The sequence below is a fragment of the Heptranchias perlo genome, chromosome 8, assembly GCF_035084215.1.
Source record: "Heptranchias perlo isolate sHepPer1 chromosome 8, sHepPer1.hap1, whole genome shotgun sequence".
Taxonomy (NCBI): domain Eukaryota; kingdom Metazoa; phylum Chordata; class Chondrichthyes; order Hexanchiformes; family Hexanchidae; genus Heptranchias; species Heptranchias perlo.
Genome location: NC_090332.1, coordinates 11194776 through 11218918, shown reverse-complemented (window position 1 = coordinate 11218918; position 24143 = coordinate 11194776). Strand labels below are relative to the sequence as shown.

The following is a 24143-nucleotide window of genomic DNA, read 5'->3' as shown; positions in this document are numbered from 1 at the left end:
CCATTAGCACTAGAAGCCTTTTGCTACCATATCCAAATGTTCATAAGTCTAGACAGCAAGTATCATTCATTGTCTATTATTTGTTGGAAGGCATCAAGGCCGAGCATGTCTTTCCCCGACACGCATACATATGAATGTACAGGACTAGAAAAGACCGCAGCAATCCATCTGGACACCGTGGAGAACTCCCCAGCTCTTCTTCGAAATAGTGCCGTCCGCCTGAGAGGGCCTCAGTTTAATGTCTCATCCAGAAGACAGCACCTCTGATAGTGCTGCACTCGCTCAGGACTTCACTGAAGTATCAGTCTAGATTATGTGTTGAAGTTTCTGAAGTGGGACTTGAACCCATAACCTCTTGACTTAGAGGTGAAAGCACTACCAACTGAGCCAACGCTGACACCTTTGGCTTACTGGCATCCATCTGTGCCGTGAAACTTCTATGGCTCCCTTGACATTCATAACTAGGAGGATTTATTTGGTGGTGTTATTCATCTGTCTGTTCGTACATAAAGAATAAGTTGCCACCTCAATCAATTAAAAAAAAAATGAGGAAACCAATTACAAAGTTAAGAAAATTTGACAAATGTTTTTCATAACTTTGTAATTGGTTTCTCATGTAAGATTCACAAAAACGGCCTCCACAATAACCAGTAATACTTCTGCCTATTTGTCTGTAAATCTTCTGCGCTAAAGACCAGTTTATCATCTCAAAAACTGAAATGCATGCTTAGCTTTCACCAGACTTCAACTGGGTTGTCTTGTCTGGGATTCTACTAAAAATGGGCTTCTTTGAATCTAAATGTGCTTCATACATTGCCGCTACAGTAATTCAAAACATTTCACTACATCTTCAGCAAATGTCAGAACTGATTTCCTCTTATCACACTTGGAATTTAACACCACATTCAATGGCTTGTGTTATGTTTTTGGTGAAGATTACTAATTTTACAACTGCGCAATGTAGTTTAGAAAGATATTTGCATGACCTTTTATCCTGCTATAGTTTCCTTTTGGAAGCTGTACAAGTCGTCTGTTGAAACATTCATCAACATCTGCTGAGTTATACATTCAGTGATTGTGTAACAAAAAAAAATGTAAGTGAAGTCCTACTATTTGCGAATCCTAATTAAATAGACGCACCGGGTCCATTCAACATGGTAACATTAACTTGGACAAAAAAAAAGGTACAGAAGCTTTAACTGAATACAGGAGTATGCAACAGTGTTTGGAAGGAGACGGAAAGCAGGCAGCACTGCATTCTAAAGCTCCACGTTGCTTAACCCATCTACTTAGCATTTATGAATATGGAAGTCCTTCTAGACATGCCAGTTTCACTGACAGGCGAACAATAAGCTTATCAACAGTCATGAAAGCAAGATAAAATGACTAGTTCAGGTGAAAGATCTTTCTTGGTTCTGTTTATAAAAAAAAAGGATGCTCCCGTGTTGAGGCTGCATAAAATCTAATGTAGCCATTTTAGTAAACTGAAAATCACAGGATTGTGTGAGGGCTATTTAGGGGGAATTCACACCAGTTCATTTTGTAATGGACTAGAAGCTGAACAAGAATTGAAAGAATAAAACAGGGGCTGTTGGAATTTCTTAAATATCTGACACAGCTCTTCAGGATAAACATGTCATCCATGTAGGGAGAAAACATTTCCTTTTGCGAGTTACCAGAATATTGGTCCATGTTGGGACCAATGACATAGGGGTGAAAAGGGAGGAGGTCCTGTTAAGGGACTATCAGAAGTTAGGAACTAAATAAAAAAAACAGATCACACTGGTGGTAATCTCAGGATTACTACCAGAGCCACGTGCTAATTGGCATGGGATAAACTGATCAAGAAGGTGAATGTGTGGCTGAAAGACTCGGGTGGGAAGAAGGGGTTCCATTTCATGGGTCACTGGCACCAGTACTGGGACAGGCTCCACCTGAACCAGAATAGGACCAGTGTCCTAGCGGAAATGATAAATAGGGCTGTGGATAGGACTTTAAACTATTAAGACAGGTGGAGGGATCTGGTGAAAATAACATAAGTTTGAAGATAAAAGAAATAGGAGATAAGAGTAAAGGTCAGATCAAGGTAAAGACCAAGGGTAACATAAATGGTCAGGGAACAAATATAGTTATAGAATTTCAAAATTCGCAGACGACACCAAATTGGGGTGTGTAGTTAATACAAAGGAAGAATGCGTCAAAATGCAAGAAGGCATTAATAAACTTGCAGAATGGGCGTGTAATTGGCAAATTAATTTCAATGTAGATAAGTGTGAGGTGGTGCATTTTGGTAGGAAGGATAAGAAGGCCACATATTGCTTGGATAATAAGAGTCTAAATGGGGTAGATGAGGAAGGGGATCTCAGGGTACAGATACACAAATCACTAAAAGTAGCGACGCAGGTTAATCATGTCATAAAAAGGGCAAACCAAGCACACGGGTTCATTTCTAGAAGGATAGAATTGAAAAGCAGAGAAGTTATGTTAAACTTGCATAGAACCTTGGTTAGACCACACTTGGAGTACTGTGCACAGTTCTGGTCTCCATATTATAAAAAGGATATAGAGGTTTTGGAGAAGGTGCAAAAAGGATTTACTAGGATGATACCAGAACTGAGAGGATATACGTATCAGGAAAGGCTAAACAAGCTGGGGCTCTTCTCTAGAAAAGAGAAGGCTAAGGGGTGACCTGATAGAGGTTTTTAAGATAATAGGTTTTGATAGAGTAGACGTAGAGAAAATGTTTCCACTTGTGGGGGAGTCTAAAACTAGAGGTCATAAATAAAGAATAGTCACTAATAAATCCAACAGTGAATTTAGGAGAAACTTCTTTACTCAAAGAGTGGTAAGAATGTGGAATGCATTACCACAAGAAATAGTTGAGGCAAATAGCATAGACGCATTTAAGGGGAAGCTAGAAAAGCACATGGGGGTGAAAGGAATAGAAGGATATGGTGATAGGGTTCGATGAAGTAGTGTGGAAGGAGGCTCATGTGGAGCGTAAATGCCGGCATAGACCAGTTGGGCCGAATGGCCTATTTCTGTGTTGTAGACTCCATGTAATACTGTTCTTCCCATGCAACGTGGGTGAGGACAATGGCCATCCAATCTGAATAACTCAACAAAAGAGGACAGTGTTTCTCGACATTGTTATGTGGAATTGGCCTTGGAGGGCGTACTGCATAGATTTACTAGAATGATACCTGGACTGCAGGGGTTAAATTACGAGGAGAGATTACACAAACTGGGTTGTATTCCCTGGGACTTAGAAGATTAAGGGGTGATTTGATCAAAGTTTTCAAGATATTAAGGGGAACCGATAGGGTAGATAGAGAGAAACTATTTTGGATGGTTGGGGAGTCTAGGACTAGGGGACATAGCCTAAAAATTGGAGCCAGGACTTTCAGGCAATGAGTGGTAGAAGTTTGGAACTCTCTTCTGCAAATGGCAGTTGATGCTAGCTCAATTGTTAATTTTAAATCTGAGATTGATAGATTTTTGTTAACCGAAGGTATTTAGGGACATGGGGCTAAGGCGGGTATATGGAATTAGGTCACAGATCAGCCATGATCTCATTGAATGGTGGAACAGGCTCGAGGGGCTGAATGGCCTAATCCTGTTCCTATGTTCCTATGAATGACTTCCTTTGTTTAATTGTAAACAATTTTACAACACCAAGTTATAGTCCAACGATTTTATTTGAAATCTACAAGCTTTCGGAGGCTTCCTCCTTCGTCTGGTAAATGTGACGAAGGAGGAAGCCTCCGAAAGCTTGTAGATTTCAAATAAAATCGTTGGACTATAACTTGGTGTTGTAAAATTGTTTACAATTGTCAACTCCAGTCCATCACCGGCATCTCCACATCATTCCTTCGTTTAGGCACTGAAGTTCTTTGGCTTTGTCTGATTTATTAATGTTTCTTCATCTTCATTGCTTTCTGTGACATACTGAAGAGTTAAGGTAATCAAACTTACTCCCAGATAATTTAAATGGAGAAATCCAATTCAGCTTTTAATGGTACTAAGAATAGGAGCTTTGTGTTTTTATTTTCATTTTTTGTAGGGGATACAGGAGAAGAGCTTATCTACAAATGAAGGAAAACAAAAAAAAACTTGGGGTGAGGAGAAAACTATTGAGCTAAGAAATAAAAAAATAGTTATTGGGATATGGAAGAGAGACTATAACTGAATGCTGTGCTAAGGCACAACAGATGTAAGACCCTTCTGGTTTTAACTCATTAAGCAGGATTGAAGAGGCACACTGTACAGTACATACACTTCAACCTCGCCTCCTCAGGCAAATCTCATTCTTCATCTGTTGGAAATCTAGTTGCTATAAGCATCATGCTTTACAAGAGTATGAGGCGAGACCTTTGGAAACTGAAAACAAGGATGAGGGAAGGTTTGAATAAGTACTTTAATTTCTGTGGCTGATATGTCTGCTTCAGACCTGATTAACCAGTCATCCAGATACATGTGGAATCATGGATGCCCAGAAACCATAGTTGAGCTGCAACTGCTGCAAAAATACACCTTTAATTGCCTGATGGTCTAAAGCTAGACCAGATGGTCGAGCTTGTAGGGATAAAATATCCTAGTCCGCAAAACCTGAAAAAGCCTGTTGTTTTTCTGTGCCGGAATGTGGAATAAGTATCCTTCGGGTCCACAGCACAGAGATAGTTGTCTGGTTGGATGACTTTCCTAATTATGCCTAGGGATGCAATATTAAAATACTGTGCGAAGATGCTTGTTTGGATTTATGAGGTCAAGCACAGGGCAATACAATTCTGATGTCTTGCAAATTAAGAAATACCTAAAAATAAAAGCTTTCATTCTAAGAATCAGCTTACACATGCTCCAAATGTAGTTATTAATTTCTTTGCAATATTTGCCGGTCTCTCTTTAGTAACTACGACTGTTACTCAACTAGTTAATATTTCTCTATTTAAGAAATTCTGTATTTGCTTATTTATTTCTAACATTTATTTTTGAGTCCTAATTGTGGATAAATGAAGTATCTGTGGAGTTACAGTTCAAGCATAGGACCTCCATCCTTTGGCATTCTGACATAAGCGATGAGACTCAAATGACACAGGAACTACCAGTCTGCACTAACAATATTTACTCATAATCTTATTTTATGTGAATTTTGTCCTCATCAAGATAAGAGATGTCGAGGCTTGGGATGGAGCTACAATCACAAATGCATGTGAGCTGACCACTTAAGTGTTTTAATTTTGGGCTCCAGTATTGCTTTGTTGATGTCATTCTTCAGCAGAGAAAGAGTTCTTAATACTGTTAGATGACCTCCTTTCTACCTCACATGCACAATGAGCAATCATAAAGGGCAAGGAACGAGTCATTTGAGGACTTGTGTGGGTGTTTTTTTTCTCATTATGTTTATATGGTCATTGTGAATTTTCTGTTTTTGATTGGATGACTTGTAACTTTTCGACACAGTCAAAATAATGTGGTGTTTTGGCTTTCTGAGGGGATGGTGAAGTGTTGCTTCATTCTCTATTTATAGATGTGGTGTGAGAGATATATAATCAGTATAAAACTGTCAACACATACTTGGGAGGGAGTCAGATGGTTAATGCAGCCTTAACTGCTAAACTGCTAAGCCTTTCTAGTGTTTATTAAACTCAGCAATAAGGCTGGAAAATTGTTGGCCTGTTAACTAAAGCAGCAGAGTACCACTGTGTCATAATATAATTCTAACTGAAAATTTTCTAGTATATTAATACTTCTAATCAAATATGTGGTAAATGCAATTATTACCTCAAAATGATTAAACAGTAATAGACCTCAAGGGAGAAGTACTTTCAATATAAAGTATTTCCCCCTCCTTCCCATCTCCCATCTAGCTTGTTGACATCTTCATATGTGCTGGTGATAAAACAGCTTGTGGAGTCCTGCCATGTTGAGTCTCTTGAATGGAAGAGATGAACTTGGATGATGTATCTGGTGGGACACTCTTTGGCCAACTGCAGTTGAAAAGAAGAGAGATCAGCATTCTCCCCACTCCTGGATGCTGATCTTGTAGCTAAAATATGGATTAAGGGCTTAAGCAACAGCTGAGACCCTTATAACCAGGTTAGCTGATCAGTGATGTTTTAGCTGAAAAACAATGTTCTCTGTTTTAACAAATGTGTAATATTTTTGTGTGTATATTGTTAGTTATAAGAAGCAATTTCTAGATATATTTCTACATATAATTTTTAAAACCAAAATATTGGGAGAGCATTGTAAATATTTCTGTTGTGTCCCTTGTCTTCAATCTGAGCTAATTCTGATTTCTCCTAAACATTTAAGGACAGAAATTGCGAGGCTCCACCACCAGCATAATGCTTCACTAGATCGGAGCAGGAGATTCAGAATTGAGGCTTGTAATATTTTAGCTCCATCTCCAACCTGGGTTCGAGTGTCTGGGTTTCAGTATTGATCCCCAGATTGTAGTATGCAGATTACACAACCTCTTTAACAATTATGCCCTAATAGCTTTGTTCCAACTTCTGCAACTTAATTAATACTCTTATTTTTTTATAAATTCACCATTTTATTAATTCCACCGTTAGTAGTGTCGAGCTGGCTCAAGCGCTGTCCACTTTATATCTCTTGATAACAATACTGTGGCCAAGTTGGTCTCTGCTGATTACTTGTTATTTTAGACATGTATACTGCTAAGAATCATTTCTATCTCTGTTGGGAGTTGACTTGATCTTATTTTGCAGGATGTCATCTGGCCCTGAGCCCATCCAGCTTCACAAAATACCAGAATGATCCAACTTAAAATTTGTACATCCTACTCACTATACCTCTATTATTCTTAATAGAAATGTTTCAAAATACTTCCCATTATCCAGTATATCACAATAGTTTCCATTCCATGTGTTTTGGCACTGTGAGAAGCTACGACCTTTCTGGATACACATTCATGATATAATCTGGAGTATCCTAAATCTGCAAGCGCAACTGACCTTTTGTTTTTACTTGGGACAGTGCCCTCGCTTCCTTCTAAGAGTCTGGCAAGATCCTAATTTTGACTTGAAAGAGATTTAGGGATTATGCCACTGAATAAGCCAACATATTCAACATATGCAGCCGAGGCCTGACTTTTTTTTAGATCAAAATTATCAAGGACCGCAAGTTTCAACAACTTTTGGATACCAACACTCCTCTTGATCCTTCTTCCCCATCACTTTCCTCTGACTCCATCCCTCCCTCCAATCTCACCCTTTGTCGTGTTTTCACAATCCCCTCTGACCTTCCTGTCTCTGACCCCGAACGATCAGTCCTCAGCAAAGGCCTCAGCTTCATCCCCACCTCAATTAATTTTGAGCTCGACACGATGCTGAGCTTTTCTTCTTCTTCCGTCGCCTTCAACTCCGCGCCCACTTCTTTGGCCAGGAGTCTTTGCCCCACCCCCCGCACAGCAGACCCTTTCTCCCACCTTCAGAATTCCCGTTCCACCTGGATCCCTCCCTCTGGCCTCTTACCCTCTCTTGATCATTTCATTGGGAACTGCCGGCGTGACATTGGCTGTCTCAATTTCTCTACTCCCCTCACTCATTCTAACCTACCACCCCTGAATTTGCAGCACTCCGTTCTCTCAGGTCCAACCCTGACATTGTCATTAAACCTGCTGATAAGGACAGTGCTGTTGTTGTGTGGTGAACAGACCCCTACCTTGCAGAGGCTAAATGCCAACTCTCCGACACCTCCTCCTACCTCCCCCTAGACCACAACCCCACCGCCGAACATCAAGCAATAGTTTCCCAGACCGTCACTGACCCCATCTCCTCTGGAGATCTTCCTCCCCCAACCCCGCACAGCCCGCTTCTACTTTCTTCCCAAGATCCACAAACAGGACTGCACCGGTAGACTCATCGTTTCAGCCTGTTCTTACCCCACGGAACTTATTTCTCCCTATCTCAACTCTATATTTTTCTCCCCTTGTCCAGTCTCTTCCGATTCTACATCCGTGACTCTTCAGGCGCCCTCCGCCACTTCAACAGTTTCCAGTTCCCCGACCCTAACCGCCTCCTTGTCACCGTGGACATCGAGTCCCTCTACACCTCCATCTCCCACCAGGACAGCCTGCGGGCCCTCCGCTTCCTTGAACGGAGGCCCAACCAGTCTCCATCCACCCCCACCCTTCTCTGCCTGGCTGAACTTGATCTTAGGTTGAACAACTCCTCCTTTGACTCCACTCACTTCCTCCAAACAAAAGATGTCGCTATGGGAACATGTATGGTTCCCAGCTATGCCTGCCTTTTTGTAGGATACATGGAACATTCTTTGTTCCAGTCCTACTCAGGTCCCCTCCCTCACCTCTTTTTCCAGTACATTGATAACTGTATCGGTGCCATTTCCTGCTCTCGCCCCAAACTGGAAAATTTCTTCAACTTTGCTTCCAATTTCCACCCTTCCCTCATCTTTACATATTCCATCTCCAACTCTTCCCTTCCTTTCCTCAACTTCTCTATCTCCATTTCTAGGGATAGGCGGTCAATCAATATCTACTATAAGCCCACCGATTCCCACAGCTACCTTGATTACATTTCATCCCACCTCGCTTCCTGTAAGGACTCTATTCCATTCTCTCAATTTCTCCATCTCCATCGCATCTATTCTAACGATATCACATTACATACCAGTGCTTCCGATATGTCTTCCTTTTTCCCCAACTGAGGATTCTTCTCCACTGTAGTTGACAGGGCTCTCGACCGTGTCCATCCCATTTCCCGCATTTCTGCCCTCACCCCTTCCCCTCCCTTCCTTAACCCATGATAGGGTCCCCCTTGTCCTCACCTTCCACCCCACCAGCCTCCACATACCATATGGTTCTGATGTTGCCATTTACAACTCCTCGAAACCAACTTTAGTTTCTTTACTTGTCCCATTACCACCCTCCTTGCCTTGCACCGTCATCCTTTTTGTCGTTTAAATCACTCCTGCCCTCCACCCTATCAGAGACCTTCCTTTTTGTTCTTTCCACCCCCACCCCACAACTTTGCCCGGCTCTTTACTTGCTTAAAAACAATCTAATCTTCAACTTCTTCCAGTTCTGATGAAAGGTCCTCGACCTGAAACGTTAACTCTGTTTCTTTCTTCACAGATGCTGCCTCACTTGCTGAGTGTTTCCAGCATTTTCTGTTTTTATTTATAATAAATTATCGCTATTTATCACTTTTAAAGGCGATTGACAAAAATAATCTAGGTAAGTTGATCTCTACGCCAATGAGATTCAAATGTTAAGGGGCATATAGTGAAATTTGGAAGAGGGAGGTGGGGCAGAAATTATTTTTGCACAAAGGGTAGAAGACTTGGAAAATAAATTACTGGGAAAAGTCATTGAAGTTAATGGGTTCAAGAGCCAACTACAGTTATTTCTGGAGAAATACAGGACTGAGGGATATGTTGGGACGGTGAGTTTCAGATCAATCAAAAAGTTATGGGTAAAATAGCCTTTTCTTGTTCCTAAAAATGTTCACTGGTGGTAAGTCATCACTGCAGTGTGGGTACATGGGATAAGAGGAAAAGAGGAAGGGGCTTTGTAACACCACCAATACACCAAGTGGTATTTATACTGCACTCTCCCTCAATTGCTTTTAAGAGGTAGTATCAAGTGGATTTACACTGTTTACTGTGCAGTACTATGAATTGAATTACACAGGAGTACTCATTTCAAGTTACACTGGACTAAAAGATTAAAACCAATAATCAGAAAGTAAGCTGGTGGCATTGCTTTGCCTGGGGAATTTAAAGACAAGAACAGTGTACCTAGATGGTCGGTGAGCTGAGGTGCTGTTGTCAACGATAGTTTATTTCACTAACATGCAGTACGGTTGAATCCTGATAAATACATAATTAGTTGCCAAAAATAAAATAAATTCCATGCCGAGATCAGGATTATATTTGAATCAGGATTTCTGTAAACTGCAGATAAAAAAAACAATTTGCAAATCTTTGTACCACAGCCCATTAAACGATTCATTCAGGAATTTAATTTAAACAAGCACAGCAGAAACACTTAACAAAAACATATATTTTACACTAAAATGATTAGACTTGTAAAATATGCCTTCTGTGGATACATTTGGCAGCAGATTGACTATGCTTAGTGTGTTGCTGATAATTGAGGACTGTTTGGGTCAGGAATTCCATACAGTAGGGGGGAAGGGAAAATGATTTGATACATTGGAATTCTTGGATCAGGGTTTTTTTAAAATGTATCCTTCAGTTGCATATTTGTAGTCTTAGCCTGGTACTAAGAAACAGAAAAAATAAAATCTGAAGGGAAAGTTGACTAACTAAGATGAAGAACCACAAGATCATTACTTTTCAAACATTTTTGCATAGGGGATCCTCTGCGAACATTGACATACTGCCACGGATCCACATGCAAATATTGAATTTTTCTGGAGATCTCTTCTCCTAATTTCCAAAAGACAGTATCAACTTCCCAGAAGAAAACTGCTATGTTGCAGAAAGTGTGTTTTATTAGTATACATGAACGTAAACGTTTTTTTTGTAAGTCAACAAATCGAGAAAAAATGAAGAATACAGAATTCTCAAGACTCTGTACTCACAGCATGTGGTATGCCCAGCCCCAGGAGGACAGAAATCTGATGATCTCACAGGCTACCTAGGATCCCAATGCACTAGTTTGCAAGCCTATACATTCAATCCAATTCCCTCCAAACTAGTCTTCGCTAAATTTGGCTCTTTACTTTCTCCTTATTGCACCTCCAAAGAATTTTATGATTTACTGGTATCTTTTCAACAATACTTTATAGCTTCGCACTTGCTGCCAAAAGCCAACTACAAAATATTTCTCAATGAAATGCTCTTCATTTCAACCCATGATAACATCTCTCCTGTAAACTCAGAATTCTAGACTGCATTTATTCAATACAAAATCAAATTTAAGGTTAATTTATGGCATTACTGGTGATGCTTGCTGTGGTTATCCTTCAAGGCTGAAGCAATGTTTGCTCTGGTTATGCCGTTTTTCCATTATTATACTTTACGATGAAAAGCCTTTTGGCTATGGCCAGGATCTAACTGATCTATTGTTTGCAAAGTCAAGCTTAACCTGAGTTTGTTCATAAAAATGGCTGGTGCATTTCAGAAAACTTTACTCATCTATTTTACTATATAAAAGTTTTGCATCCATCATATTTCCTGTGTCATAATTCGACATCACCCAGTAAATCCATGTAAAATTCTGTGCCACACTTGCACCTCGCTAGCTGAAACTTTGTAAACACAAAACAATGATAAATCACAGCTATGGAATTTATCAATCAATACATAGCGAGCGGGAATGAAAAGTACCAATCAACAGCATCAAACAACTTCCATTTGTAAATTGGCAATCAGCAAAATAATAGCGAGGAGTCAGTGAGTCAGTGAAGTTGCTCTAAATACTTTTTGAAAATATTGTTGACTGCCATCTTGGTTTCTCTGTTAAGGTGAGGACTACTAGAATAAAGTTTGTAGCAAAATAATGGCATTAAAAAATACAAAATAATTAAACATATCCATACGATAGCATATTCTGTATTTGAAATCCCTCAATGGTTTCCATCAGAGGCCTATGCCTCCCTAAGAAGCCTGAGGCTTGAGTTTAGAGGGTTTTTAAGAATCATCATTCTTAAAAAGGAGATCTGCGCATGGAGGCAGAGGGCATGGCTGATGTACTAAATGAGTACTTTGCATGTGTCTTTACTAAGGAAGGAGATGCTGCCAAAGTCACAGTGAAAGAGGAGATAGTTGAGATACTGGATGGGCTAAAAATTGATAAACAGGAGGTACTAGAAAGGCTAGCTGTACTTAAAGTAGATAAGTCACCCTGTCCAGATGAGATGCATCCTAGGTTGCTGAGGGAAGTATGGGTGGAAATTGCAGAGGTGCTGGCCATAATCTTCCAATCCTCCTTAGGCACGAGGGGCTGAATGGCCTACTCCTATTCCTATGTTCCTATATGGGGGTGGTGCCAGAGTACTGGAGAATTGCAAATGTTGCACCCGTGTTCAAAAAAGGGTGTAAGAATAAACCCAGTAACTACAGGCCAGTCAATTTAACCTCGGTGGTGGGGAAGCTTTTAGAAACGATAATCCGGGACACATTTAGTAGTCACTTGGACAAGTATGGATTAATAAAGGAAAGCCAGCACGGAATTGTTAAAGGCAAATCGTGTTTAACTAACTTGATTGAGTTTTTTGATGAGGTAAGAGAGAGGGTTGATTAAGGCAATGCGGTTGATGTGTATACGGACTTTTAAAAGGCGTTTGATAAAGTGCCACATAATAGGCTTATCAGCAAAATTGAAGCCCATGGAATAATAAAGGGCAGTGGCAGCATGGATACAAAACTGGCTATGTGACAGGCACCAGAGAGTAGTGGTGAACGGTTGTCTTTCGGACTGGATGAAGGTATACAGTGGTATTTCCCAGGAATCGGTACTAGGACCACTGCTTTTTTTGATGCATATTAATGGCTTGGACTTGGGTGTACAGGGCACAATTTCAAAATTTGCAGATGACACAAAACTTGGAAGTGTAGTAAATAGTGAGGAGGATAGTAATAGACTTCAAGAGGCTGGTGGAATGGGCGGACACATGGCAGATGAAATTTAATGCAGAGAAGTGCAAAGTGATACATTTTGGCAGGAAGAATGAGGAGAGGTAATATAAACTAAATGATACAATTCTAAAGGGGGTGCAGGAACAGAGAGACCTGGGGGTATATATGCACAAATCTTTGAAGGTGGCAAGACAGGATGAGAAAGCAGTTTTAAAAAAGGCATACAGGACCCTGGGCTTTATAAATAGAGGCATGGGGCCCGATTTTACCAGGGGTGCGGGTTCTCGGCGGGTAGGCCAGCGGGCGCGTTTTCAATGCGCCCGGTGAAATTAGTGGGTTGCCCGCGCGATCGTAGCAGGCAACACACTAATTGGATCCACTGACCTGCTCCTCCGGGTTCCCCGATGCTGATCTGCGACTCGGGCGGGCTGCGCATGCGCAGTAAGCTCTGTCAGATGGAGGCGCTCTATTTAAAGGGGCAGTCCTCCACTGACAGATGCTGCCACAAACAGCAAAAATTACAGCATGGAGCAGCCCAGGGGGAAGGCTGCTCCCAGTTTAATGATGCCTCATCCCAGGTATCATTAGATGGGGTGAGGACAGAGATCTTCCCCCCGGCGGGCGGGAGGAAGCGGCCCACCTCTGCCACCAAGAAGGCCTGGCTCGAGGTGGCAGAGGGGGTCACCTGCGCCACCAACATATCGCCCACCTGCATACAGTGCAGGAGGCGCTCCAATGACCTCAGTAGGTCAGCCACAGTGAGAACACGTAGTCTTTCCCCTACACTCCGCCTGCCACAACACTGCCCCCACCCCACATCTCCTTCGGCACTGCCAACACTACTCTGTCACATGACCCCTCATACCCACTCAAACCTCATCCTCAACTTACCTACACCTACTCACCTCGCGAGTACGCACCCCGCCACTACCACGCAACCCAATCCTCATACAATCTCATGGCTCTATCCCATGCTCACCCTCTCGTGCATCTCTCTCACGGCCAGCCTCACTCAACCTGCCACCACCTGTGCTGCAGCCACAGGGCATGCATCACATATGTGCAGTAGGCAGCGTAAGGCAAACGTGTCGTGAGCATGAAGGGGATGCACAAGGGTGTTTGACGGTTCGTCATGGTTCTTACTTCTATTGAATTAAAGAACAACTCACATCACACATTATATTGGCACCACGACTGCCATGTCTTCGCGAATCCTGTCCGGTTTGTGCAATAATGCCCGCTCCTGGGTATCCCTATGAGGACCCACCACTGATGCCACCCAGTGTGTCACTGCAGAGTGGGTGTAGGTGTATTTGCAGGGCTCTTCTGCGCAGACGACTGAGAGACATCGGGTATGTCCCCGGTTGCAGCCTGGAAGGCTGTGGAGCAGAAGTTCGGGGGGGCAGTGGTGACTTTGACAGCGACAGGTAGGAAGATGGTGCACGGGACAGCCAGGAGAAGCTCGGCATGAAAGAGGCTGCAGATGTCCACGGCGACATGTCGAGTGACTCTGAGCCTCCGTGTGCACTGCTGCTCAGAGAGGTCCAGGAGGCTGAGCCTCGGTCTGTGGAATGTGTGGCGAGGGTAGTGCCCTCTGCGACTCATCTCTCTCTGCGGTAGCCCTCCCTCCTGCTGTACAGGTGGATGTGTCACAGCACTCTGTTGTGGAGCTCCACGTGTCAGAGGTGGACGGCGTGGATGGCGAGGCTGGTGAGGCTGGTGATGCCGTTCGCCCTCCGAGGAGGTCATGGCTGCAGCTACGGCGACCCCCATCCGCAAGATGTACATCTGAGGTGGTCCGCAAGGTAGGTACATGTCTCCGGACCCCGGGGTAAGTGTGCAGGTTGGTGACTTCGACCATCAAGAGGAGGGTGGTGGAGGCCAAACTTTGTCCCAAATGACAGAGCGGCCTCCTGCAATGGCTGAGGGTCTCCCGCCCCCAACCTGTCAAATGGACCTTTGCAGCTGCCACAGGCTGACGGCTGCAACACGTCCATTTCAACTGGGACTGTTTCCCCCAGTGTGTGAAACAGTCCCATGTTTATCCAAAATCACACAGAGTCCCTTAATCAGGTCAGTTAATGACCTGAACAACCAAAGTAAATACACTCAAGTGGCATCCCGTTGGCTTTAATTGCCTGCGGGATTCCCACCAGCGCGGGCTGCGCACGCACCTCCGCACGTCAGCGCGGAACCCGGATGTGGGCGGGATCGAGGCGCGATCCGGTCCCGCTCCGGGATTTCGGGATTTTCGGGGCCCCCCCGCCGAGAACGCACCCGGTAGCGGGTGCTAAAATCGGGCCCATAGAGTCAAAAAGCAAGGAAGTTATGTTGTACATTTATAAAACACTGGTTCAGCCACAACTGGAGTATTGTGTCTAATTCCGGGCATCACACTTTAGGAAGGATATGTAGGCCTTTGAGAGGGTGCAGAAAAGATGTACTAGAATGGCACCAGGGATGAGGGACTCCAGTTACATGGATAGACTGGAGAAGCTGGGGTTGTTCTCCTTAGAGCAGAGAAGGTTGAGAGGAGATTTGATAGAAATGTTCAAAATCATGAAGGGTTTAGATAAAGTAAATAAAGAGAAACTGTTCCCATTGGCAGAAAGGTCGAGAATCAGAGGACACAGATTTAAGGTGATTGGCAAAAGAGCCAAAAGCAACTTGAGGAAAAACTTTTTTACACAGCGAGTTGTTATGATCTGGAACGTACTGCTTGAAAGGGTGGTGGAAGCAGATTCAATCTTGGCTTTCAAAAAGGAATTGGATAAATACTTGAAGGGAAAAAATTTGCAGGGTTATGGGGAAAGAGCGGGGGAATGGGGCTAACTGGATTGCTCTTACAAAGAACTGGCACAGGCCCGATGGGCTGAATGGCTTCCTTCTGTGCTGTAACCATTCTATGATTCATCACCAGCTGAAAAGACTCCACAACGAGCGGAGAAACATTTCGAGCATGCACCCATGCCTACAGCTCCCAGAATTTCTTTTTCTGTTTGACAGCAGACTGGCAAATTAGAGTTGCTGCCAGGACTTACTGTTTGTAAGCTTCACCCCTCTAGTACGCCTACGTTTCACTGGAAAATTCAGGAGGACAGAATCTCCGAGGGAAGCCATTTTTAGGAGCAGTGAAAGGAAATTGAATTTTTTTTGTATGAAACATCCAAACTAGATTGTACGTGAACTCTCAAATTTTTTCTTAAGGTTTTTTTTTCCCAGGAAAGCTATGTAACAAAGATGGCTTTGAATTTGTAATGAAGTGTGACACTTTGAAGCATGTCATGCTGGATGAAAAGTTTATATTAAAACAAAATGCCCACAATGAGTCAGAGGTTACGCTGTTGCAAGGAGATGTAGCTGGGCTAGGAAGTGATGGCTGGTATGTACATCTCTACTGCAAGAATTTGGAAAATATTTATAAGAGATCGGCTCATCCAGTAGGGACAGAATGGCTGAAGCTTTATTTTGATATATGGGCCAAACTACGTTTAACCTGGGAATGTTTAATGCTGACAACAGGTGGAAAAACGTGGTAAAGCATTCCAGTTTCCAGCTTGAGGAGCACAAAATATATCATCAAATAATATAAATTAACTCGTTTGTCACTGGCAATCTGTTGGTTCATGTTAACTATGGATTTGGTCAGCAAGTGGTTCCATTAAACAAATGGTAATCAGCATTTTTTTGTCCCTGGATATTAGTTTGAAACATCAATTGATAGTGACGGACTACAGAATTACAAAATTACTGTTGTTGTGCACTTTCTTTTGACATTTTAGGTTATTCCTTCTCTCAGTCCTCAATCAAGTATCTGAAAATTTGGGCTCTGATTTTGACCATCACCTTTGGTTTTAAGTTAGGTTGACTAGTCTCTGTGATATTAGAATATTGATGACTTATACAAGAGGGGAAAATGAAATGTTGTGTACCTGAGTGTACAACATAGTAGATTGATTTACACAGTGACAAAGTCATTGCGTTCCAATCAGCACAATTAAAACTGTAATGTAAAGTGCTATTTGTTAAAGCTAAGTTGTAATTTGAATGCCTGAATTTGGCTATGGTGTAAATAGATTATACAATATTTTAGTAATAAATGGAAAAAAAAGAGTTTAAATCAATAAAGTGACAGGACCTTAGACATAAATCAGCTGGTTGAGTCATGAGTCCAACATGTCATTTGAAGAGTGTGTAAAGATAGGAGTTGCTTGAAAGTAATAAGTTCTTTTCACTGATTAAATAAGCTGAAAGTATTCCATCACACTGCACTGGGAGAATTAGCTGAGAATATTCACTGGTCTGTGGTTTCTATCCTGTACATATAGTTGGTGAAAACAAAAGTGGCTATGTTTTAGAATTCCTATTATCTTGATTTTCATTTGATGGGAAGTCATCGCTGCAGTCCTGAAAGTTAATATAATTAAAACAACAATCAAGTTTTGACTGCTAAAAATCTCGTAAATTACATTTTTTTTCTAGTGCCCCCAACGTGACAAACAGTGCGGTTCTATTTACTTAACTGAGATTTTCACCTATCACGGTTTTACAGATTGGACTGTTGTTGTGTTGGAATTTGTTTCATATCTATATTTCTTCTTTAGGAGCTACAGAAACTTGAGCTGGAAACGAGTGAAACTAAATGCCGTTTGGAGCATGTCCAGCAGGATGCAGCAAGAGCGAAGGATGAATGTCTAAAGCTGATGGAACTACTGAGCAAATCTGAGCACCAACTGCACCTCACCAGGTACAAATAATCCTGTTATCTGCCAGTGGCACTTCATAACGCCAGCATCAAGCTGCCTGTTTTTACCGCAGGCAATAAAACATTTTACAGATATTTTTGGTGCTTTGCAATACCAACTGTTCACATTTTTGCCTACTAATTGCTGCGGTATTAACAGGTGAAGCTATTAAAATACCAAACTGCAGGTATGTAATTATAGAAAACCAAATGTGATGATTTTTCTAATCTGTCTTAAGGGAAAAGCAGCATGATGTTTGTAACATATGGACGGGTGATGGGATTACCAGATGTTCTGAGGTTTTTGTTTTTTTCTACTCTAAGATCTCTTGTATTCTGTCAGTTTGAGTTGTAATGATGTGGGGAACAGCACAACGTACAATATTGTATCATGATAAATGGTCTTAATAAGAGGTTGTTATAACAGGATGAGTAAGTCATTTGTATAATCATTTTTGTTTGTTTTTTTTGTTAACTTGTAAACCTTTGTTTATTTTCCTCTTTGTGCCAACAGCTACAGTACCTATTTAAATTAACTACTACATCTCGATCCGTGACTGACATAGTCACAATGAGTTAAGTCACACTTCAGTAATCAAACATCCTATATTGAATCACATTTTGATGGAGTAGAGACTCTGTGCAATGCCCCTTCACTATGGTAGCCAATTTCAGGTTCAGTCAGCCTTCATAAAATCCTCAGCCTTGAATTTTCTTTCCAATAGTTTTTTTTTCTATGATTTTCCCTCGTATTTTCACCGTCCCCCTCTTCCTGAACACAGTAAATCATGCTGGGGTATCATTCTTTGCACTTCGGTTACTCTCCAGCATTTTGTCCAAGTGATTATTCTTGGTCAATGTGAGATCATCACAGCCAAACCCATTCCTGCCTTTGCCTGACATCCATGCAGGAGTAGTTCTAACAGAGGGCATTGGATAGTCAGGAAAGGAAGAGCAAGCTCGCATTTAACACTAGCTAATTGTTTTCTCCCTTATAGGTGCTGAGGGCAATTGCAGTATCCTTACTGCTGCTCCAGCTGAGATCAGCTAATTTAGTATATAGTTAGTATGGCTCAGTACAGTGGTGCATTTATCTTCTGGATTACATGTTCTTCTTAGGATATATTCTGCCAATTGGAGCTTCCAACGCCAGGTAACACCTATAGAGGAGAGGGTGGGTGGATGACCTGCTTTCAGCCTCCGCCAAATCCGCTCTTTAATTGCTGGCTGGCCGTGCTTAGGAGTGTCCCATTTGTGACTATGCCTCCAATTTTCTCTTCCTCTGCATTAAGAAGCCTTGCACCTACAAAGCCCATTCCATGGCCATGTGGCCAAGATTGAGAAGTTAATAGTGTGGGGAATTATGGTGCAAATGTAAATCCAAAAACCCCATGGTACAACCTGTTGGCACTTTAATGTTTTGACTGCTGCATTTCTCTTTTCTAATATTTCTGGCGTTACGATAACCATCAAAATAACATGGCAGCAATAAATTATTTGAGTTTATTGGCAAAATTAGTTACAAAATATATACAGTATGACTTTGATAATCCAAGCATTCCATTATCCGTGTACCCCATTATCTGCTGATTGTAAACAATTTTACAACACCAAGTTATAGTCCAGCAATTTTATTTTAAATTCACAAGCTTTCGGAGATTTTCTCCTTCCTCAGTCCATCACCGGCATCTCCACCCCATTATCTGCGACAGTGTTCATGGCAATTGGGGCTGGGTCAGGAGAGCCGTAGTAGTTGGGTCTGGCATCAAGTCTGACCAGGTCAGAATCTCTGTCATGTTCATGTAGAGAGAACAATCTTACATTGAAATCAGCCAGAAAAGTAAATCCACTGATCGTGAATATTCCCTCTAGTCACCCCTATTCTGAACTATTGATTCTTCTAAAGATGTCTTTGTGGGGGGAAGAACACACAAGTATTTTCCATAAGAACCAGCAGGAATCAGGCTGCCAGCAGTCAAATGAGTAACCTTGTTTTAAAAAATGGGAAAATATAGGACTCTCAATTATCTGCCAGTTTCAATTATTTACTAGGGGTCCCCTTCATTATGTTGGACAATCAAGGGTATATAAAATATTTCTTCTGAGAAACTGTACAAAAAAAAAGTATCCCAAATTCGAACTCCAAAAGTAATTAACCATCATCATACTGCAGATGAGGCTACTCATCTAGGTACAGACTTATTCTGTGAGTTGTTGATGAGTGGATTCATCTGTTGGGACCCCTTCCTGTTTTGACATATTTTAATGCTGTGATGGTGGCTAAAATGTGACACTGTCATTCTCTTTTTGCTTTTCAATTGATGAAAAAAAATGGCATTTGGAACTATTTTTCAACTGTCAAATGTGTGATTTTTATGGGTTCTGCCATAAAAGTAGCAGATGGAAGTCAGAGTCAGTAAGTATGAGGTGGTATATTTTGGTAAAAAAATAAGTAATGGGGAAGGTTGGGTGACGTGGAAGGGCAAAGGGATTTGAGGATTCTGGTTTCAAAATGTTAAAAGCAGAACCTCAAGTGGATAAGGCCATAAAAAAAAGCTAATAGAATACTGGGTTTATTGGCAAGAGGTATAGAGTAGAAAAGTTGAGATGTAATGGTGAATCTATATAAAGCCCTAGTAAGACCACAGTTCTGTGTGAAGTTTTGGGCTCCACACTATAGGAAGGATGTTGAGGCAATAAAGAGGGTACAGTGCAGATTCATTACGATTCTGCCTGGTATGAGGAAATCCAAATCCAAAGACAGACTTGAAAAACTGGAGCTATTTTAATTAGAACAGAGGAGATTAAGGAGTGATTTGATAGAGGTGTTTAAAATTATGAAGGGATGGAACAGAGAAGATAGAAACAGACTTTTTCAGTGGTTATGGGGACATAGATATAGGACAGGGAGCAGGCAAAACATTTTTACAGACGGTTGAGAAACTGTGGAATGCACTTACCAGAGTTAGTGACTGAAGCAGAAACCAAGTTCAGAGAACAGACAGCACGAACACTACCAAGTTCAGAGAACACACAGCGCTGACACTTTCGAGTTCAGAGAACGCACAGCGCTGACACTTTCGAGTTCAGAGAACGCACAGCGCTGACACGTTTGAGTTCAGAGAACGCACAGCGCTGACACTTTCGAGTTCAGAGAACGCACAGCGCTGACACTTTCGAGTTCAGAGAACGCACAGCGCTGACACTTTCGAGTTCAGAGAACGCACAGCGTGACACTTTCGAATTCAAAGAACACACAGCGCTGACACTACCGATTTCAGAGAACTCACACTGCTGACACTACTGATTTCACAGCGATGCCAAAACTGCTCACTATTCCGTGATCATCCAAGAATGCAAAGATAACCCCATGGCTTCTCTTCTGCACTACAAACCATCTTCTTAAACTCCTCTCCCCTGCCTCCTCCACCCTCACCTCCTACAACAAGTGCGAGGAGCTCATGGACTACTTTGTCACTTAGATTGAGACCATCCATTCAGCTGCCTCTGCCGCTTTTATGTTCCCTCCTCCCCCTAGCTCACCAAGCCAAACTTCCCCTAAGGTCCCACCCTGCCCTAGCCCTAGAACTCGCATTTTTCTCTAGTTTCTCTCCTATATCCCCTCATGCCCTTTCCGAGCTCATCTTGACCATGAGACCCACCTCCTGCTCCCTCAACCCTATTCCCACCAAACAGCTGACCACCCAACTTCCCTTCCTGGCCGAATGTTAGCTGATACTGTTATCAGTTCCCTCTCCTCAGGTACTGTCCTCCTCCCCTTTAAATCTGCCGTCATCACCCCCCCTCAAAAAACCCACCCTCAACCCCTCTGACCTTGCAAACTACCATCCCATCTCCAACCTCCCTTTCCTCTCCAAAGTCCTTGAACTTGTTGTTGCCTCCCAAATCCGTGCCCGTCTTTCCTGCAACTCCATGTTTGAATCCTTCCAATCAGGATTCCGACCCTGCCACAGTACTGAAACTGTCCTTATCAAAATCACAAATGACATCCTATCTGACTGTGACCATGGCAAACTATCCCTCCTTATCCTTCTCAACCTGTCTGCAGCCTTTGATACGGTTGACCACATTATCTTGCTCCAACACCTCTCCTCTGTCGTCCAGCTGGGTGGGACTGCACTCGCCTGGTTCCATTCCTATCTATCCAGTTGTAGCCAGAGAATTACCTGTAATGCCTTCTCTTCCTGCTCCCGCACCGTTATCTCTGGAGCCCCAATGATCTGTCCTTGACCTCCTTATTTCTTATCTACGTGCTGTCCCTCGGCGACATCATCTGAAAACATGACGTCAGATTCCACACGTACGCTGTCGACACCCAGCTCTTTGTCACCACCACCTTCCTCGACCCCTCCACTGTCTCTGATTTGTCACACTGCTTGTCTGACATCCACTACTGGATGAGCAAAAATTTTCTCCAACTAATTATTGGCAAGACCGAAGCCATTGTCTTCGGTCCCCGCCACAAACTCCGTTCCCTGGCTACTGTCTGAGGCTGAACTAGACTGTTCGCAACCTTGGCATCCTATTTGACCCTGAGATAAGCTTCCGACCACATATCCGCTCCATCACCAAGACCGCGTACTTCCACTTCCGTAACATCGCGCATCTCCGCCCCTGCCTCGGCTCATCTGCTGCTGAAACCATCATCCTTGCCTTTGTTACCTCCAATGCCCTCCTGGTCGGCCTCCCATCTTCCACCCTCCATAAACTTGAGCTCATTCAAAGCTTAGCTGTCCATATCCTAACTTGCACCGAGTCCCGTTTACCTATTACCCCTGTGCTTGCTGACCTATATTGGCTCCCGGTCCGGGAGCTTGTTTTCAAATCCCTCCATGGCCTCGCCTCTCCCTATCTCTGTAACCTCCTCCAGTCCGACAACCCTCCGAGATCTCTGCGCTCCTCCAATTCTGGCCTCTTGCGCATCTCCGATTTTAAACGCTCCACCATTGGCAGCTGTGCTTTCAGCAGCCTAGGCCCTAAGCTCAGGAATTCCCTCCCTAGACCTCTCCGCTTCTCTACCAATCTCTCCTCCTTTAAGATGCTCCTTAAAACCTACCTTTTTGACCAAGCTTCTGTCCTAATATCTCCTTATGTGGCTCGGTGTCAAATTTTGTTTGATAATCGCTCCTGTGAAGCGCCTTATAATCTTTTACTACATTAAAGGCACTATATAAATGCAAGTTGTTGTTGTTGATCATGGTTGATTTGTATCTCAACTCCACCTACCCACCTTGGTTCCATATCCCTTAATACTCTTGCCTAACAAAAATCTATCAATCCCAGTCTTGAAATTTTCAATTAATCCCCAGCATCAACAGCTTTTTGGGAGGAAGAGTTCCAGATTTCCACCACCCTTTGTGTGAAGAAGTACTTCCTGACATCACCCTTGAACGTCCTATCTCTAATTTTAAGGTTATGCTTCTTTGTTCTGGTCTCTCCCACCAGAGGAAATAGTTTCTCTCTATTTACCCTATCAATTCCTTTGATCACCGTAAACACCTCTATTAGATCACCCCTTAATTGTCTATACTCAGGGGAATGGAAGTCTATGTAACCTGTCCTTATAATTTAACCCTTTTAGCCCCGATTTCATTCTGGTGAATCTAAGCTGCACCGCCTCAAAGGCCAATATATCCTTCCTGAGGTGCGGTGCCTAGAACTGAATGCAGTACGCCAGATGGGATCTAACCAGAACTCTGTATAGCTGTGACAGAACATCCTCCCCTTTGTATTCCAGCCCTCTTGAGATAAAGGTCAACATTCCATTAGCCTTTTTTATTATTCTTTTGTACCTGTCTGCTAGCTTTTAGTGATTTCTGTACTTTGACACCTAAATCTCTCTGTTCATCCTCAATTCCTAGCTTCTCACCATTTAGAAAATACTCTGATCTATCTTTCAAAGTGGATGACCTCACACTTCCACACATTGAACTCCATCTGCCACAGTTTTGCCCACGCACTTAATCTATCAATGTCCCTTTGCAACTTTCTGCTCCCATCTACATTATTTACTGTGCCACCCTAACTTAGTGTCATCAGTAAACTTAGATATACAGCTCTCTATTCCTTCATCCAAGTCATTTATAAATATAGTGAAAAGCCATACAGATCACTGGAGGACACCACTAGTCACTTCCTGCCAATTTGAGTACATATCCATTATCCCTACTCTCTGTCTCCTACCTACTAACCAATTCCCTATCCAATAGGTTGCCTCCAATTCCATGCACTCTTGTTTTTGTTAACAATCTCTTGTATGGAACTTTGTCGAGTGTTATCAGCATGATCTGTAAAAACTCCAACAAAACTCCCCTGTCTGCTGGAGCAGTGAGGCCTCCACATTGAGCAGCCTCCCACCTTGCTTTGACTCTGAAAATACTCCACACCAGACCAACCCAGCAATTGACTTGTGGGCCCCTTCAAATATGCGGTCCCCTGAATGGGCACTGCAAGATCATGCTGGATGCTGTAACCATTTCTCTGAGGCTGAATTTGACAAATTTACATAGTTGACTATTGTACATAATTTGAGCTACGAGGTTGGTTTAGTGAGGCACATTTCATTCAACAAGAATGGGTGAGGGCGATGTAATTTGGAGTGACATTACAGCTGAGCTGTAGCTTTTTAGCATGTGCTGTGAGTGACATCATTGGGTGGCCCGGAGCATGCGCAAGAGGACCTCACGTGTCGATCGAAAACTGGAAGTACACACATTGTCGCTAATCACTCCATCAAACTGAACTCTCTGGGAGACAGCTGCGGTCACTGATGGGGCATTGTGTG

At 42.5% G+C, this 24143-nt stretch overlaps 1 protein-coding gene across 8 annotated transcripts in view; it reads left to right on the top strand.

Moving 5' to 3' along the window:
* The window catches only part of sdccag8 (SHH signaling and ciliogenesis regulator sdccag8), a 263176-nt gene that overhangs the window by 104350 nt on the left and 134683 nt on the right, over window positions 1-24143 (top strand). For all 8 annotated transcript variants that reach the window (XR_010963604.1, XM_067988650.1, XM_067988651.1 and 5 more), the window contains one exon: window positions 17199-17341. Coding sequence is in view for 7 of the 8 variants with exons in the window: in XM_067988650.1 (XP_067844751.1) it covers window positions 17199-17341 (143 nt within the window). In the remaining variant the exon portion in view is untranslated. The remainder of the gene's footprint in view (window positions 1-17198; window positions 17342-24143) is intronic.